Source organism: Rattus norvegicus, chromosome 13 (genome assembly GCF_021556685.1).
Source record: "Rattus norvegicus strain SHRSP/BbbUtx chromosome 13, alternate assembly SHRSP_T2T, whole genome shotgun sequence".
In the NCBI taxonomy this organism is placed as follows: Eukaryota; Metazoa; Chordata; class Mammalia; order Rodentia; family Muridae; genus Rattus; species Rattus norvegicus.
Window position 1 is genome coordinate 67,062,429 of NC_141546.1, and position 17,108 is coordinate 67,079,536.

The following is a 17,108-nucleotide window of genomic DNA, read 5'->3' on the forward strand; positions in this document are numbered from 1 at the left end:
AATGAAATGCATACAGATTGGGAAAAAAAGTTTCTCCCACTCACCCCTTCCCCAAACAGGCTTTTGCTTTTAAATTTAGATTTACATTTTGAGCAAAGCCTGACTCAACTCACATATTTAATGCGGGTAGAGGGTAATTTTAAAGGCTTGTCAGAAAGAGGGGGTGTGGGCACATAAGACTTATTTGTATTTTTATTTATACCACTTCCCACAGACTGAAACAATTCAAGAACCATCCTCAAGAAAACCACCAGCTAATCGGAGACTGCAGTCTGGAGATGGGCTTAGCCTACAGCACCCTCTGGTGTCCATGTGGACAGTTTAAATTTGCCTCCAGTCAAAAAGTGAGCCACTGTCTAAGACCCAAGTCTACATACAGCATGCTTTGAATAGTTACTGAGTCTGCAAAGTACCAGTTCCTGTGGGAATTGGGACAGAGGTGTGTGGTTTTTTTTTTGTTTGTTTGTTTGTTTTTGTTTTTGTTGTTGTTTTTGTTCTTTTTTTCGGAGCTGGGGACCGAACCCAGGGCCCTGCGCTTCCTAGATAAGCACTCTACCACTGAGCTAAATCCCCAGCCCCCAGAAGTGTGTTTTTAAGACATGGTTTCCTGTTCTGTTCTTAAAAACTCTTGCTCTAATGGGAAAATCTAATGTAAACTCAATTACAAAGTTACTTGATCACACAGGCCACTTCACCTAGTTTTTCACTAAAGTGAGGCACTTCCCTTCCTTCAGGCTGTGTTAGGTCACTGTTTGCACAGCAGGTATCTAGCTGGCTCTGGTAGGCCAGCTTTAAGCCACAGAGAACATTCTGAAATCGAATCAAAACTGTACAGTGAAACTGAGTGCCAGCCTTAGACTTGAAAGGCCATTTTGGTCTTGTCACCTAGCTCTGACTCAGTGGCCTGACCTTTGTTAAGCTCCATGTTTCTGTCTGACATGTAGATTACTCTCTCTAGCACTGCAGTCCAGTGACACAGCAGGAATTAAGGTGAGAATTCCTACCTTAGGATTTATGGATCTGGAACTGCCACACTGGAGTGACAGAAACACTTCTTCAAGCCTTCTGGGGCAGCAAAGGGAATCTGAAGTTGTGAACGTCTTTCATCAAGATAGAGCAGGTCTCGGGAATGGTCAAGGGAGAGCAAGCCAACTACAGACCAAGAAAAGCCCATCACACTCCTTCACACTACCCGGCTTTGTCAGGTTTCTACTTGTTCTTTTTTTCCCCATTCCTGTCACTGCTGCTTCCTAAAGAGCTATGAGCTCTGGGGTAGGTGGGAACCATGACTTGCTTCTAACTGAGGAACAAGGCAGACGAGACAGAAGACCCATGACATCACATGAGACACTAAGTCTAGCCTGCTCTCTTGTTAGCCTTGAAAAAGCACCCATGGGGCAAGGCACAAAATGTGGACTCCAGTAGAGGTAGAGCCCATCACAAGGCGTAGGAAGCTGAGAGGAAGTGCATCGTGGTGGCACCTCAGCTGTGGCCACAGCCCACAAGGCCATGCCTGCATCACTGGCCCATAAAAACGTAAGATCATAAATATGCTATTATATGTTGCTAGCTTTAGCATTCAATGATGGATGACTACTTCAGATTTCAAGATATTTTTATTTTAAACTGTTTTATTATAAAACTAATACAAATAACAAATGAAATGTAGAGAAGGAAAGCAGTCCACTTGCTGCCCCGCCATCCTACAGGGACCATCGCTGGTGATCTGATTGTCTACTTTCACAGCCTGGTGTGTCATTCGCATCCATGCCACGTTAACGCTGTGGTCCTTCTCTTACTGTAGTGTTGTCTCCATGCTGCTCACGGATACCTGCCTATCGACTAGAGCTGTGGGACAGCAGAGACACAGCCAGCCTCCGCCACTCTGAACGTCTCCTTGGTGTAAACCCCCATGACTGTACTGTCTCTCATAAGAAAGTTCTAGGCTAACTATATTTGCAAGCAATATAGTGTTTCCATCCGAGGTTTTGTTCTGAAAGAAAGTTTATGGGTTGGGACTAGCTAAGTCAGCCCTGACTACCTCTGAGATAAAAGACGAAGCACGCTGATGAGCCTTGCATCCAATCTTTCAGGAATGAAATCAGCACCAAGAAGGGTGGCCGTCATCTTCTAAGAGAAATATTCTGCAACACAGAAGGAGAGCATAGGTAAGAGTACAATCAGAAAGATATTTAGCGTGACTATGCCAACTAGACGGACATGTAGAGCAAGCAAACGCAGACACGAACTAATGTTCCGGCAGAACGGAACTCCGTGTTTTCTACTACAACCATTACTGGCCTTTGTACTTCACTCCGGTTACTCACTTAGACGCACGAATGCACAAAATGCTTGGGAAAAATAGGACATTCTCCACAGAACAGGAAAATCAAACTAGTTCTTCAAAAAACAGCTAGGAAAATGCAGCCTTTTCTTATTCTGAGGAATAAAAACCAAGCCTTTTTTGCCTTGAATTTCTCACGTGGCAAAGGAAGTGGAAACTGAGTGGCCTGATCCACACTCGGGGTCAGGCTGAGCCTCTCTCTCCCATTACTGTTTCGGTCTCTCTCCCATTAATGTTTCCGGTCAATCACTTCAAAACTGACCTGAGGGTCTGGCAGCATAAATCCGTCGGTAAGTTTATAATAGACGATTGTGGAATCTGACTCCACTATGGCCAAAGTAAAAGACATCGGCAGCTCCGGATCGCCTTGCAACTTTCTAGACGCCTTCAAGATTTCCCTTATCCTGGAAATGAAGACAAAGGATGCTTGAGAGTCCTGGTTACTTGAGTAACAGTAAGGCCAAACAGTAGGAGTTTCTGAGGGGAAGGTAGGGCATTGCATCCAAACGCTAAAGCTCACTGAACACATCTGTGGCTGTCTTCTCACGCAGACCGCCCTGAGAACCGCCTGCATCCTCACTGTCCTTTCTCTCTCTGGACTGGCTGATTCTGGAACCCAAAGAACACAACTACGACCTAAGAGTGCTGTTCATCTAATTGGCTAAGGACCATACATGTTAATTTTCCAAGTTGGTAACTTATTGGAACCAAGTGACACTGGGGTCTATTACTTTAAACAGATTGTAGGGCTGTTGTGATGGAAGACGCCTATATCCCAGCCTGGGAGGCAGAGGCAGGAAAGTCACAGAAAATCAGAGATAAGACAGGTTTATACAGAGTTCCTGGCCAGCCAGGGCTTACACAGTGAGACCCAGTCTCAAAATATCTGAAAAATAAGGACTGTAATAACCATGACCCCTTGTTTTTCCACAGGGTTTATACTACTACCTTTGCATATGTAACTCCCCATTTGTTACCTACTGACCCAATTATTCTCCTACTGTTGCAAGGTTTGGGGTTTTTGTTTTGTTTGTTTTCGTTCTTTTGTTTTCTCAACCTAATCGGGGGAACCACATGAGTGTCTTACTTTAATATTCTCAAGACTTCTGGTATTTCTATATTCACATTATCCTCTGGCATCATTTCCTCGCTCAAAAATTGATTCCATTCTCCCCTTATGCTTTTTGTTTAAATTGTCAAATATTGCTGGTTAAAAATAATTTCTGGGGGCTGGGGATTTAGCTCAGTGGTAGAGTGCTTACCTAGGAAGCGCAAGGCCCTGGGTTCGGTCCCCAGCTCCGAAAAAAAGAACCAAAAAAAAAAAAATAATAATTTCTGTATGTGAGTGTTTTTCCTGCACATCATGTGTGTGCAGTGCCCACAGAAGAGGGTGTTGGGTCCTCTGGAACTGCAGCTACCAGCCAGCTGCCATATGCGTGCTGGGCACAAAACCAGAGTCGTCTGCAACAGCAACATTGCTCCTAGCCACTCATACTGCTTCTTTCCCATTCATAAAGCCTAGTAAACGCTCACAAAAACCCGCAGTGGACACGCTGAAAGTAAATTCCTCTAAGTGTCCCTAGCTGGCAAACCATGATGAGTACAGGACAGAGACGGAAAGAAAAAGGAAAAGGAAAGGAAGGAAGGAAATAAAAAACCTTGTTAAGACAACTTTATACAATTTCTCTCTTTTAAACATGTTATTATTGTTTAAAGGTAGGTGAGTGTGTGTGCACATGCATGCCAGTGTGTGTGCGTGCACTGTGTGTGTGCCTATGTGTGAACATGCATACCTCTGTGTGTGTCTTTGTGTGCGTGCATTTGCGTGCGTGTGCATGCTTCTGTGTGTGCGCGTGTGTGTGTGTGTGTGTGTGTGTGTGTGCGCGTGTGTGTGCATTGTGCATGTCTCCTACGGTGAGTGGTGAACTGGGTGGGCATGTGTGTCTCACTACAGTGAGGATGGAAACATCCACTGCACTCACGGTTGTCCTTTCGTTCTCAGGTCATACTTGTTTTCGGGATCTTCAACAGCAAAACATTCTTAGCTTAGAGAATTAACTCAGGAGTTGGAAAGGAGAGTTTGTTCTCAGAGCTGAGGGAAATGACTGCCAAATTAAATGGAAGTTCCCATCTCTGAGCTCTTGTTTATCCCGCTTGGTGCTGTGTGTGGGAAAACTACCAGTGTGTGTCCACGGGACTAGAGGATAGAACGGTACCAACCACTGCCTGACCACAAGTGGGCAGTCTTACAAAGTGTCCTACTCAAAATCATGTCCAGTCTGCTTTGAACATGTGTTCAATATGGAGTTATCATCTTCCTAGTCAAGACTTCATTCTTTGTTCCCTTTACAGTATATTTACTATGTAAGCTCATAGAAATACTTAAGCCAACAGGCCACTGCTACCTTAATTACTATAAAATATGGATAACATCAGAGGCTCAGTTCTACTTTAAAAATAGTATGACTGTTAAGACACACTGAAGGATAACTTATTTAATTTTCAATAAATGTGAAACCTTACTTAGAAACCAGAGAACTCTACATATGAACAAGAATAATTTCTTTTCTACTTAGTGAAATCTCAGGGAGAAAATCTCAACCAAAGAAAAGAGCATGTTGACAGTAATGATAGCTGCTGATTATCAGTAGCAAAACTCGATGCTCACGGCAGACTTCCCTTCTGATAATTCTTCACAGGTGACTCTGTATGCTGAAAAAGGGGGTTGATTTTTAATAACCTAATAAAACCAAAGACAAACTCAACACCATTTGGCTCATGTCCCAAAGCCAAATTATTTAAGCCTTTTCTATAAATCTTAAATGTGATTTTTCTCTAAAGATCCTAAAACAGAGATTATGGAATCTTTAGAGATTTGCAGTGAGGACAAGAAACAGGAAAATATTACCCTTAACTAAAAATGTTGAAATAAAAAGCACCATGAAATAAAATCCTATTAATTCTGATTTACAGATCCTTCTGTTCTCCTCAATAGCCAAGTAGGGATATACTGTGGTTCTATCTATAAAAGACACGATTCCTTCATCAGCCTTGGCGTGCTACAAAGGAAGGGCATCGCTGACAAAACCCCCGTCTTTTAGCTCTTCAACAGCTAAAAATTCACTGTGTTCTTCCATGGGCTCGGGCGGGCCTCAAGAAAAGTTCCAGGGAGAACAGGCCACCTCTGGGGAGTCAGGCCAAAACTTCCCAATTTAAAAAAAAAACCCAAACCAAGGCAGCGGAACTCTCAGTGGGGATCTACTGAAGAATCGGCTGCCTGTGTGGCTGGTCACCTCACAGGGAAGTCATTTGACTGGGAAAGAGTGAACTTACTTTTTTTTTCTTTAGGGTTAAGAAAAAAAGTGTCAATTGAAAGACGTGGCCAGATTGGGGTTTCCTCAGCAGGCAGCAGACCCCAGCGAGGCTGCATGAGGACATGTGCCCTGATTACGAAGGAGGCCAAGCAGTACAAGCCATTTCATCAGTTACCTACCAGACCTCAGGCCTCAAATAATTGGCCACTGAATAAACTTATAATAAAAGCCATGCTTTCAGGAAAGAGTATTTTAAAAGTACACAGTCATAATTCAAGGAAAAAAAGGTAGCATTTATGTACTAAATCTCAGCCAGATGTGGGAGCACATGTCTATAAGTCCAGCAGCACTCAGGAGAATAAAGGAGGAGGATCATCAACCCGCCAGCCTGGGCTACAAAATGAATGCCAAGGTAGCCTGGGCTATAGAACAAGACCCAGTCTTGAGGAAAAACAATTAAATCAAAATACTAATAATGTTTAGAAATGACATAAAGAAACTTGGTTCTTCTAACCTTTTATTTTGTGACACAGCACACGGGGACAGAGGGTGAAAGGGCAGGATGCGTACGGGTGAGAAAGAATGCCATGGAAGCAGACAGACTGTTGACGAAGGTCAGATGTGCAGTTACAGCAGAAAGATGAGAACAATGAGATTCTACAAAGGATTGGCAGTGTCTGACATATGCCCCTCCACCTCTCTCTCTGTAAACTCTCGAAAGGACATACGGTTAACATACATCCTTACATTCTGTACTGTACCAAGTCTCTGCCTCAGAAGCTTAGCCACTCCACACACACTAATTCTGTGTACCATGCAGCAGGCTAGGCACGAGGGTAAAGCAGTGAACCAAAGGAAGTTCCACTTCTGCAGAACTAATACCAAACACATAATATGTTATCTATCAATCAATGTGCCAAGAGTAGTAACATACACCTCAGTGAGTCCAGAAGGGAGACGGCAACTCGAGCCAGTGAGGAAGCTGTGGCAGAGATGGGAGAAACTGAGATTCTGGGTATATTTTAGAGTAGGTGAGCCTCTCCCTTCCTCCCCCTCTTCCCTCCCTCCTCCCCCAGTGTGTGTGCGTGTGTGTGCGTGTGCGTGTGTGTAGTGCATGCCTGCTTCAGAATGAACCAAGTTGCCATTTCCTAACCTGGAGAATTCACAGGAGGAACAGAGGTAGAACAAATCAGCTCTTTCTGACCTGCTCATAGGTCACCTTTTACGTCACAGTAGACACATCAAGTAAAGAGTTACATATATGAGGTTGAAGTTCACGGTGCCAGCAGAAGTGGAAATATGGAGATATAAACTGTACAGCCATCAGTATACTGACGACATTTAACCATGGACAGAGGAGGCTGCTAGGGAGAGGGTCTGAAGACAAAGACTGAAGTCCCAAGCATGGCAACGCCTGGAGGCTAGAAACTTGAAAAGGTTCAGTAGAAGTAAAAAAGAGAAAGTGAAGGAGTAACCACACATCCTCAAGTTCCAAGGACACTCATACATTTGCTGCCTCTTCCAGCCTCACAGGCTTGTCCACTCCAACTGGGATCCCTTATGGAAAACAAGTGAGCACCACCACAGCTGGCTCACCTCCTGTCTCAGGATCCACTGCTATTTCCTAAGGACCTCATGGAGACAAAACTCCTGCTCTAGCCTTCTCAGATCCCGCTCTGCCCCATCCTTACCTGGCTGCTTCTCCTGCAGTACTGCTGCCCAGGAGGGCCACTTTTTAAACAGTCTTTCCTTTCTCCTCTCCTCTCCGCCCTGCTCCTCCACTCATTCTCATCCCTCCAGCACGGCTCTCCTTGCCCCACCCGCATACATATGAACTTGAACACAAAATACCGAGCTTTCTCACCAGGTAGGGAGCTGCTGCCTCTGCCTTTACTGCGTACCCATTCACACCAACCAGTCACAGACGTCAGGCTTGCTCAGGCTCAACAATTTGTTTCCACCATGACTGATGCTGGAAGCTTCCTTGTCCAGCTCGATGTTGATGTCAGCATTTCTTTCAAATGGCTTGTCTTCCAGGGAACGCTCCCAGACTCCCCATTCCCTCCTATACCATTACAGATTTCTGTCTCCTCCCACTGCAGTCTTCTAGAGCACCACAGACTCGCCTCACACCGAGTATAGTCTGTCCCTCTCAACCCTGGACTCTCAGCATCTGGAAAGGTCTGTGACACTTTGTACCCTTGACCCCAGGCCTCCAATATAAAGGAGAAAAATCATGAGCAATCTGAAATTTACCTTCTTACCCTCTCTCCTAACTAGAACAACCTCTTCTCTTGCCTTTCAATAGTCTGTAATTACATTCATATTCGTTTATATTTACAATCATATTCATTTATATTCTGAATGAATGGTTAAAAAGTATAATTATTTACGTCTAACACTGTTATCATTTTAATGTAAGAACAGTAAATACAATTTTCATTTCCTCTATGCTGCTTAGTATTTTAAAATATCAGCTTCTCTCTGCAAATCTATTAATTCAACTGGCATACAAATAAATAATTTGCCCATTTATATTGTGTGGGAAACTGCTGTGATATCTTGCTGGGACAATAGTAATAGCTGATAAAGTACTTGTGTAAGAAATCATGTCTCTTAAAGAAAAATTACTATTGATGATCTCCAAAGGCTATGTAGAAAAAAATAACCAAGAAAAAAAAGAAGAACTACACTTTACTTCGTTCAATGTAGGAAGAAGGAAGTCCATTCTTCTGAGAGGGCTGTGGTGAACAGGACATGGAAAAACCAAGAATCCTAACTGGCTCCAATATTTCACTGTACAGGAATCTGGTCAATGGCCTATGGTCAGGTCGCAGGCTTCCCGCTTTCCACTTTCTAGAGGTAAACGGGAAGACAGATGGGAGTGCTGAAGCTGCTTCCTGACCTGCAGTGACCCCTGCACTGGAAGTCATGCCAAGAAAGAGGCATCTGAGTGACTTTCCCTCACCCAGAGAATGCTCTAATGTGTAGCTGGAGGCTCTGCCCTACTTGCACTGCCCTCTAACACTGAGAAAGCCTTACAGCTTAGCCAGGTGTGACAGAGCAGCAATGCACACCTATTATTAGGGACAAATAACTGCCACAACAAAGGAGATTTAACATGATATGAAAACAGCACTCTATGGTTCTAGTTTTAGTCCCTCTAGTATCTTACTGAAGGCACTAAATCAGTGGTCCTCAACCTTCCTTACGCTGTGGCCCTTTAATACAGTGCCTCACTTGGTGGTGACCCCCAACCATGAAATTATTTTCATTGATACTTCCTAACTGTAATTTTGCTACTATTATGAATCGTAATTATCTGATAAGCAGGATATCTGATGGGTGACTGCTGTGAAAGGGCCATTTGACCTTCAAGGAGTCAAGACCCACAGATTGAAAGGTCTCTCAGGAAGAAACAAAACACTGGAAGTCAAGAAACAAAGAACCCCCTTTCCCTCTTCTTTCATTCTGAGACTTGCTGTAAAGTATTTAAAATATTTCCCCTTGACAACTACCTGTACCCTATTCCAAACGCCCCAAACACTGCAATCTTGACTCAGGTATGATTCTCAATGGCAGAGTAGCTTTTCTTTGAAGGAATATGTATTCTAACAGCTGTCAGTATATATGAACATGGTAAAACACTTAGTTTTAATTTTCATCCAAAGAGAAGCTAAACATAAATTTTACTTCATTTTCAAAATCTACATTGGTAAAGATAGGTCACACCTCAAACTGATGCAGGTTTGTCTCACCTTTGTTCTAAGTGTGTGTTTGTGTGTGTGCGCATGCATGTGCAAGTGCCTGCATGCCCTGCCTGACTGCCTGACTGCCTGTGTATTATCTGCCTGTATGTCTGTCAGTGTGCATGCTTCCATGCATGGTACATGTGTGGGTGTGGGTGTGTGCACAGGCATATATGTGAGTGAGTGTGTGTGTATGTGCGTGTGCATGTCTACCTGCCTGTGTATCTGTCAGTATGCGTGCGTGCATGCGTGTGTGTGTGTGTGTGTGTGTGTGTGTGTGTGAGATATAGGCGCACACATGAAGAGGTGATGAATGTCTTCTCATCCTTGTTCTCTCTGCCTTATTCCTTTAAAACAGACTCCCTCACAGAACCTCATTGTTTGCTAAGCTGGCTGGCCAGCAATCTCTCAAGATCTGCCTACCTCTGCCCCCAGCATTGGGGTTACAGGCACACAGCTGGTTTTTGATACAGGTGCTATGGATTTGAACTCGGGTCCTCAGGCTTGCACAGCAAGCACTGAGCTATGTTCCCTTCTTCATCTATGACCTCTGTGGAAATCTCTGACTGCAACTTCATACACTGCTTTGTCTGAGGAAAAGCACTCACGACCACAGGCATTCACTGAAGTCTTCTGCAGACTCCTTAGATCCCTAAGATTCATTTAAGCAGAACACAAACTGAGGACACACCATGCTAATTTATTATTTCATAACGCAGACTAAAAATTATCTGGGAAATATCGTAAGTGAAGAGAAACAAGAGCAAATAGAGAACTCATATCCATCAGCACAATAGCCCCTCTAATTAGAAACAGACATTTTGCCAATTTTATTCTACCAAAGGAGAAGAATAATTAAAGTTAAACTAGTATTTTCAGAAGAACGGACACACACACACACACACACACACACACACACACACACACAAAACCTTCTGAGACTGAAAACTGTGACACACTGAATTAACTATACTTACATAGACCCACACCCATTTGAGCACTCAGACTTGAATGGCTGTGGGTCTATATTAGTAATAGAATGAATCTCCCTGTGTAGTGCCAGAAACTATGAAAACAAAGCCACCAGGACCAAAGCCTGGGAAAACAAGTAGGAGATGGACGCAAGAAAGTCCAGAAACTCTGAAAAATGTACACAGATATATAGTGACATTAAGAGCTGATATTAAGAGCTTCCCAGAACTATCACCTTTTAAGGAATCAACAAATACACAGTCTATAACAGCATAAAGAATGAGGCGTGTCAATACACCTGTCAGCTTGCCACTCAACACTCAAACATCAAGACAGCGAATGGTTTGAGTTGACTGACATGACTATCCGCAAGGAGTCATTACTGTAAATGCTACGAAACTGGGCTGGAGAGATGGCTCAGTGATTAAGAGCACTGGCTGCTCTTCCAGAGGTCCTGAGTTCAAATCCTAGCAACCATATGGTGGCTCACAACCATCTGTAATAAGATCTGATGCCCTCTTTGTATCTGAAGACAGCTACAGTGTACTCACTTACATAAAATAAATAAATAAATCTTTAAAAAAAAATGCTATGAAACTGCACTCCGGCAGCCGGCGTATGCCTTTGGCTCTCCGGTTTAGTGTGCTTCCCATTTCCCTATTAATATAAAGATTTATGGTGTTGTCAGAAATACAGAGCATTAAGAACAAGAGTCGTAAGAAGCTGGCCTGTGCAGCTTCAGATGGCACCATGAAACAGTGTGCTCTGTGATGTGTGATGTGTCATTTGTTTCTAACAATACAGGCCAAGCAGGCTATTCTTAACATGAAATCACGTGTTCTTGTTAGTACATCAATCTCATCCACTCACATCCCAACATAGGTTCTGGGCTGCGCGGATAAGTCGATTGTTATAAGGTAAGAACAGTGGTCACTGGTGAGAGAAGGAACGAGCCATTCCACACACTGAGCAGGGCTCTGAGCAGCCCTGAAAAGGTTCAGTCATGGAGTTGGAATGGGTATTTTCTGATAACTCACATTTGGAGCTATGAGGCCTGTGTGGATTTTATTTTATAATAGAAGATCTTTTAAAGTTCAACAGAGCAAGAACAAGGGCTGGAGAAACCGTGCTTGCTGCACAGCATGAGGGCCTAAGTCTCATCCCCAAAATCCCCACTACATCCCAGCCACGGGAGCAAGCGTGAGGGCCGGTGCCCACATCCCAGCACTGGGAAGGCAGACAGGAGGTCTGCTTCTCCTCTACTGCCAGTTACAGTGTAAACTGACAGCAACTCTCCTCCAAGGACACCTTGCAGTAACAGGCAGAGACAGCTATCAACGCCATAGTCAATAAACTCCAATCACTCCACCTCTAGGCTCTGCCTCAGGAGAACTCTCACACCTGAGCACAAGAGCTGCCCATGCTTCTCATTAGTGAGACATCTGCAACTGCAGGCAAGTGCAGGTCGTGAAAGCCTTCCTGACCTAGAAGACCCTCACCCTCTCTCCTCACCCTCTCTCTCCTCACCCCCTCTCTCCTCACCCTCTCTCTCCTCACCCTCTCTCTCCTCACCCTCTCTCTCCTCACCCTCTCTCTCCCCTCACCCTCTCTCTCTCCTCACCCTCTCTCTCTCCTCACCCTCTCTCCTCAGTCCTCGTCACTCTCCTGGCTCTTTTCCTCTTAAGCAATCGTACCAAGCACCAACTTGCACTGGATACATTAGGCAGACAGTGCTAATACTGCTCAGTGACTTGCAGTTCTCAACTTTCCTACCACTGCGACCCTTAAGTATAGCTCCTCATGTTGTGGTGACCCCAACCATAAAATTACTTCATTGCTACTTCATAAGTGTAACTGTGCTACTGTTGAGTCTTAATGTAAAGATCCAACGAGCAGGGTATCTGATATGCAACCCCTCTGGGGGACACGACAGAGGTTGAAAACCACTGCCCTACCAGAACATGGTGTCAATAAGCATTTCTTGTTCTAAGAGTCAATCCTTACCTGTACTCCATTAGCATTATTATTAAAATATCTATTAATTAGGGATACAGATACACTCGTCAAAACGCATTCAATAAAATATTTGAACAGAGGACAATTTTCTTCTTATACCACTCCCCCCAATAATAACCAAACCAGGAAAAAAATTGTTTTCCAGATCAACATTTGGCACTAGAATAAATACCACTTTCATGAAGATATCTTGATTATTGTGGCATCTCCAACACTTAAAAGTTGCTCAATAAATACATAGTGAATGACAATTTTACTATTCTAAGCAATATTATGTGACAAATGGTATTCATATTATCATGAAACAAAATAAAAGTCAATAGCAAGAAATACACAAACTCACTGAGATTTACTGTGTTCCTCAATGATCAGAGGGCTATTGACAAAGTCAGGGAGGAAATTTAAAAATTTCTAGAATCAAATGAAGACACAACTTAAAAGAACTTAGGGACATAGCAATTAGTAAGAAGAAAGCTCAAAGCTCTAAGTGCTTCAGTTAAAAAGTGAGGTCTCAAATAAATAACTTAATGATGTACCTTAGGTTTCAGAAAAGCCAAACTCAAAGTGAGTAGATGGAAAATTAATACTGATGGAGCAGAAATCAATGAAATGGAAATAAAACATACAACAGACGAAGAGCCAATGACACTAAGAGCTCATTCTTTAAAAAGATAAAACAATCAGATTAGCCAAAGATAGGGAACGCCTGAACTAGTAAATCTGGAGATGAGAAGATGATATTATGACAGATACTAGTAAGATTCAGAGGCTCATTAAGAACTGTTTAAAAACCTAAATTCCAAAAGATTGGAAAATTTAGAGAAAACTGATAGAAACTGTCTCCCAAACTTAACAAACCTAGTAGATATAAACGGCATAACAGATCCACAGAGAGCCGTGAGAATGACACAGTGACCAACAACCACCACCACACCATGGCCTCACTGCACGTGTGGTGTCTGGGTGTGGGTCCAGAGGGTGGTGAGTGAATGAAGGCAGGACTGTTGTAAATGAGGGTGACAGGAGAACAGAAGCCCTTTTCTTCTTCTGTCATTTATTCAAACACAGAACCTCTTGTTAACCTTTTAGAAATTAAAAACAGACCTTTACTTAGAATGCCAAGCAGCAAATAAACCATAAGCCAGACACAAAGATGATGACCATAAAGAAAGGATGGGTGCACACGACTATACTCAAGCCAAGGTGTTACTCATTAAAGCATACCTTAAAAATGGCCAGGGTGGGTTTAAAAACTGGAACACACAACCAATGAAAGATTATTGACAGAAACATAAAATGGACTTACAAAAGTAAAGAAAAAAAAACAAAAAAAAAAAAAAAAGAAAAGAAAATCCACAGAGTCTAACAGGCAAGGGTCTGTTAAACTAAGGCAAAAGTCCTTGCTCACCTGTTATGGCTGAGGGAAGCAGAAATAGGCGTAGGCACCACCGTCTGCACCCCTTCCCCTTCGATCTCGGTGCCCAGGAGGCAGATGAGCTGTAGTTCTGGTATTCCTACACAGTTTACTTCATGCCAACTTTTACCTGAAAGAGCATCAAGAAGGGACAAATGCATTCTAAACTTTTAATATTCAGTGGCGCACACTGCCCTTGTAACATAACTTCCTCTCTGTCTAATCTTTTTCATGACCTAGTAATTGTAAAGGAATAAAGAAATGTAAAATTAACTGGCAAAATTAATAGTAAATGAAAATATGTTTGCTTATTATATACCCTACATGGCAACCCAATCCCCCAACCTCCCCACTCCCCAAGGGCAAACCAATATAAACAAGCAACTTACTCTCCATGAGATCCAGGTAAACCAAGAATGCTATATAAACTTGGGTGGCGTCTCCTATATCTAATTCCATCATCTCTAAGTACTGAAAATCAAAACGTAATTGTTAAATAGAGAAGCAAATAGTAGCTCAGTATTTTCTTTCACTTAACAAATGTTCATTAAATATATACATATAATATACATATATGGATATAAACTATCTTCCAGATTTAATGGAAGTTAGAAGAATGTAAGGTCTTAGCTCTGCCTCTAAAAAAAAAAAGAAAAGAAAAATCTACAATTGTCAAAGACATCCATGCAGCCTCCCTTCCTGCATCAAAGACATTACCTTAATGATCACAAAAATCTAAGAATGTTCAAGTCCCTTATATAAAATGCAAGAATATTTACATATAATCTGTACGATCTTTCCTACACTTTAAACCATCTATAGGTTACTTTAAGTGCCACGTAATGTTTAGAAATAATAAAAATAAAAGTCTGCAATGTGCAATGTAGAGGAAATTTTTTCGAACGTTTTCAATTAAAAATTAATTAGCAAACCCTCCATTATGGAAGACTAGCTATACTTAAAACTGGTAGCAAATAACAAAAGTATGTGAGTTATAAAACGGTAACAGAATAGGTCACAGGAAGTGTTCTCAGGGGATGGACCGGCGGATGTTTCATGACAGACTGGATGTAAAGTAAGCCTTCTAGGCCTTGAGTGTATGGAGAGGAGGAATGTCCCAGTGTAATTACGGAAAGCAAGAATAAGCTACATATATTCAAGTCTATAAAGAATCCACCAGGAGCAAAGAAAATTTAGATTTTCATTGAGCTATGTCATGGAATGCCTCAATTTCTCTGGTATCTACTTGCATAGAGAAAAAAAAATCTGGTCTTAACAGCTCCTACTCTTGAGTGGGAGTCTTTGAGTTTTAAAAGGCAAATTACTTCTTTCCGACTTGCCGATGCAGGGAAGGCCCTGGGCATCCAAACACAGAGGGACAGGTATATATACTGAGTATATATCCTGAGTTGATGCACAGAACAGATATCTGCAGAACAACCTTGAAGGGCAGACCTAAAGTCACTGTCTCCACTGGCTGTACGGCAAATGTATAGATTTAAAGAAGGGCTCTGTGTGTCCCAAATCTCAAAAGGTGCTAGACAATGGTATTGAGACATAACTTTGTGTTAGGCTACAAGGTCTAATATGTTGATCCTAGAAGAAAAAAAAAATCAACAGGAAGATTTGGTGGTTTATACAGCCATTAAGTTCAATAGCAAACGAATCTGCAAGTACGAAAACTGTCTAAAGGCAGCACCACACCTAGATAAGGCAGCGTCATACCTAGATGGAGCTTCAAAGACTTACTAATAAATACCTATATAGTACTTTTTATATGTCAGATACCTTATAAAAAATTCCCTGTGAGGTTAAGAACTACTATTTATCCTTATCCCCTATTTTAAAAAGAGACTGTGATATACCGAGACCCATAAAAAAAAAAAAAAAAAAACCTGAAGCACAAGTACAGTGAGGTCAAACAAGGTAAAGCAGGTCAAAGTTTACCAACTTTGTAACAGAAACAAGATTCAAACTTGGGAAGTCTGCATAGGGGTCCATTCCCAGTCACTGTGGATGTCTTCTCTGTCTCTGTCTCTCTGCCTCTCTGTCTCCCCACACCCCACTCCTCTCCTGTATTATAGAAACTAGTAATCATGCTAGTGTTTATGGAGAATATGATGGGAAATCCTAAGAAAACACCAAGCTTCAAGAAGTAGGGAAAGGTTCCTTTTTTAAAAGATTTGTAGCTACAAATATTGGTTTTCTTGATTGTTCTGAGACCCTTATCCAACTTAGTAACTCTCAAGAGGAAAGTTGCCATTTTATTAATGTACCAGTCCTCAAGGTCTCTCTTTTACAGCCTTCATTCATTATCAGCTTGTGGCCTTACAGATACAAAGCATCAATTTCCCAAGCAGAAGCAAGCAAAACGTTATCCTTATTTTCCTTGTGGCCGAAAATACAGTATCAATAGTTCTCTGCCCTGAGCAAGAACTTACTCAAACTTTCTAAGAAATCTGAAAAATTAGGACTCTGCTCCCATACAGAATTAAGATGCACACACTTTGGGGCGAAGGCTAAGTGTTATATGACTGTGCCTAAACACATTATTTGCGGACTCCTTGAACTCAGCCATAGCCAACAGATGTGTCTGATAGGTTAACTATGGACTGAGTCCATCTCAGAAAGGACTATCTCTAAGGAAAACAGGTATTAAGGAGGAGTGCTCATCAGCGGCCTCTGGATTAAGAGTGGCCTTGGCAGAATGATAGGAATGGTGTTAGTCTGTATTAGTCATATAAACAAACAAAAATGACATTGCGGGCGACCAGTGCCTTGCACTCGCCCCACCTCCGGTCCCCTCCCCCAGGCGCGAGGCAGGCGTGAGTCCTCCGCAGAGACGCGGGCCAGGGGGAGGCCCTGGCTGGCCTCGCACCTCCTGACCTTAGGGTGTGTGCCCATCCAGGCGTCCTCCGGAGCCCACTTGTGGGCGGCGCCGCCATCGCGAACGGGACCCGGGCCAGGCCCGCTACAGCCCGGGGTAGGCTCGGAATCGCTGCGCTCCTCCATGCCGCCCGCGCAGAAAGCCGTAGTGCACCGCGAACCCCGCCCGGCCAGAAGCCGAGTCCAGCGCGCGGGAGTTCCGCTTCCCGCCGCGCACACTGGGCGGAGAGTTGGCAGGGCCACGCCCTCTGACCAGGGGCTCTGCACGGGATCCTCAGCCTTCCCTTCCCACCGCCCTCAGTCTGGGCAGGCTGTAAGGATAGAGAAAGAGAATAACCTGAATTCAGAATGCTTCAATCAGCCCTTCCTAAACCCGTGTTCTCTCTTGAGAAATGAAGGATTCTTAAGTCGTC

At 43.0% G+C, this 17,108-nt stretch overlaps 1 protein-coding gene across 2 annotated transcripts; it reads right to left on the bottom strand.

The window, feature by feature from the left end:
• Positions 1-1,597: 1,597 nt before the first annotated feature.
• Tsen15 (tRNA splicing endonuclease subunit 15) lies at positions 1,598-16,893 on the bottom strand. Of its 2 annotated transcripts, NM_001401314.1 has the most exon segments (5): positions 1,598-2,144; positions 2,607-2,748; positions 13,804-13,939; positions 14,199-14,280; positions 16,696-16,893. In NM_001401314.1, coding segments are annotated over 5 exon segments (507 nt in total). In that variant the 5' UTR covers positions 16,822-16,893; the 3' UTR covers positions 1,598-2,123.
• Positions 16,894-17,108: the final 215 nt, after the last annotated feature.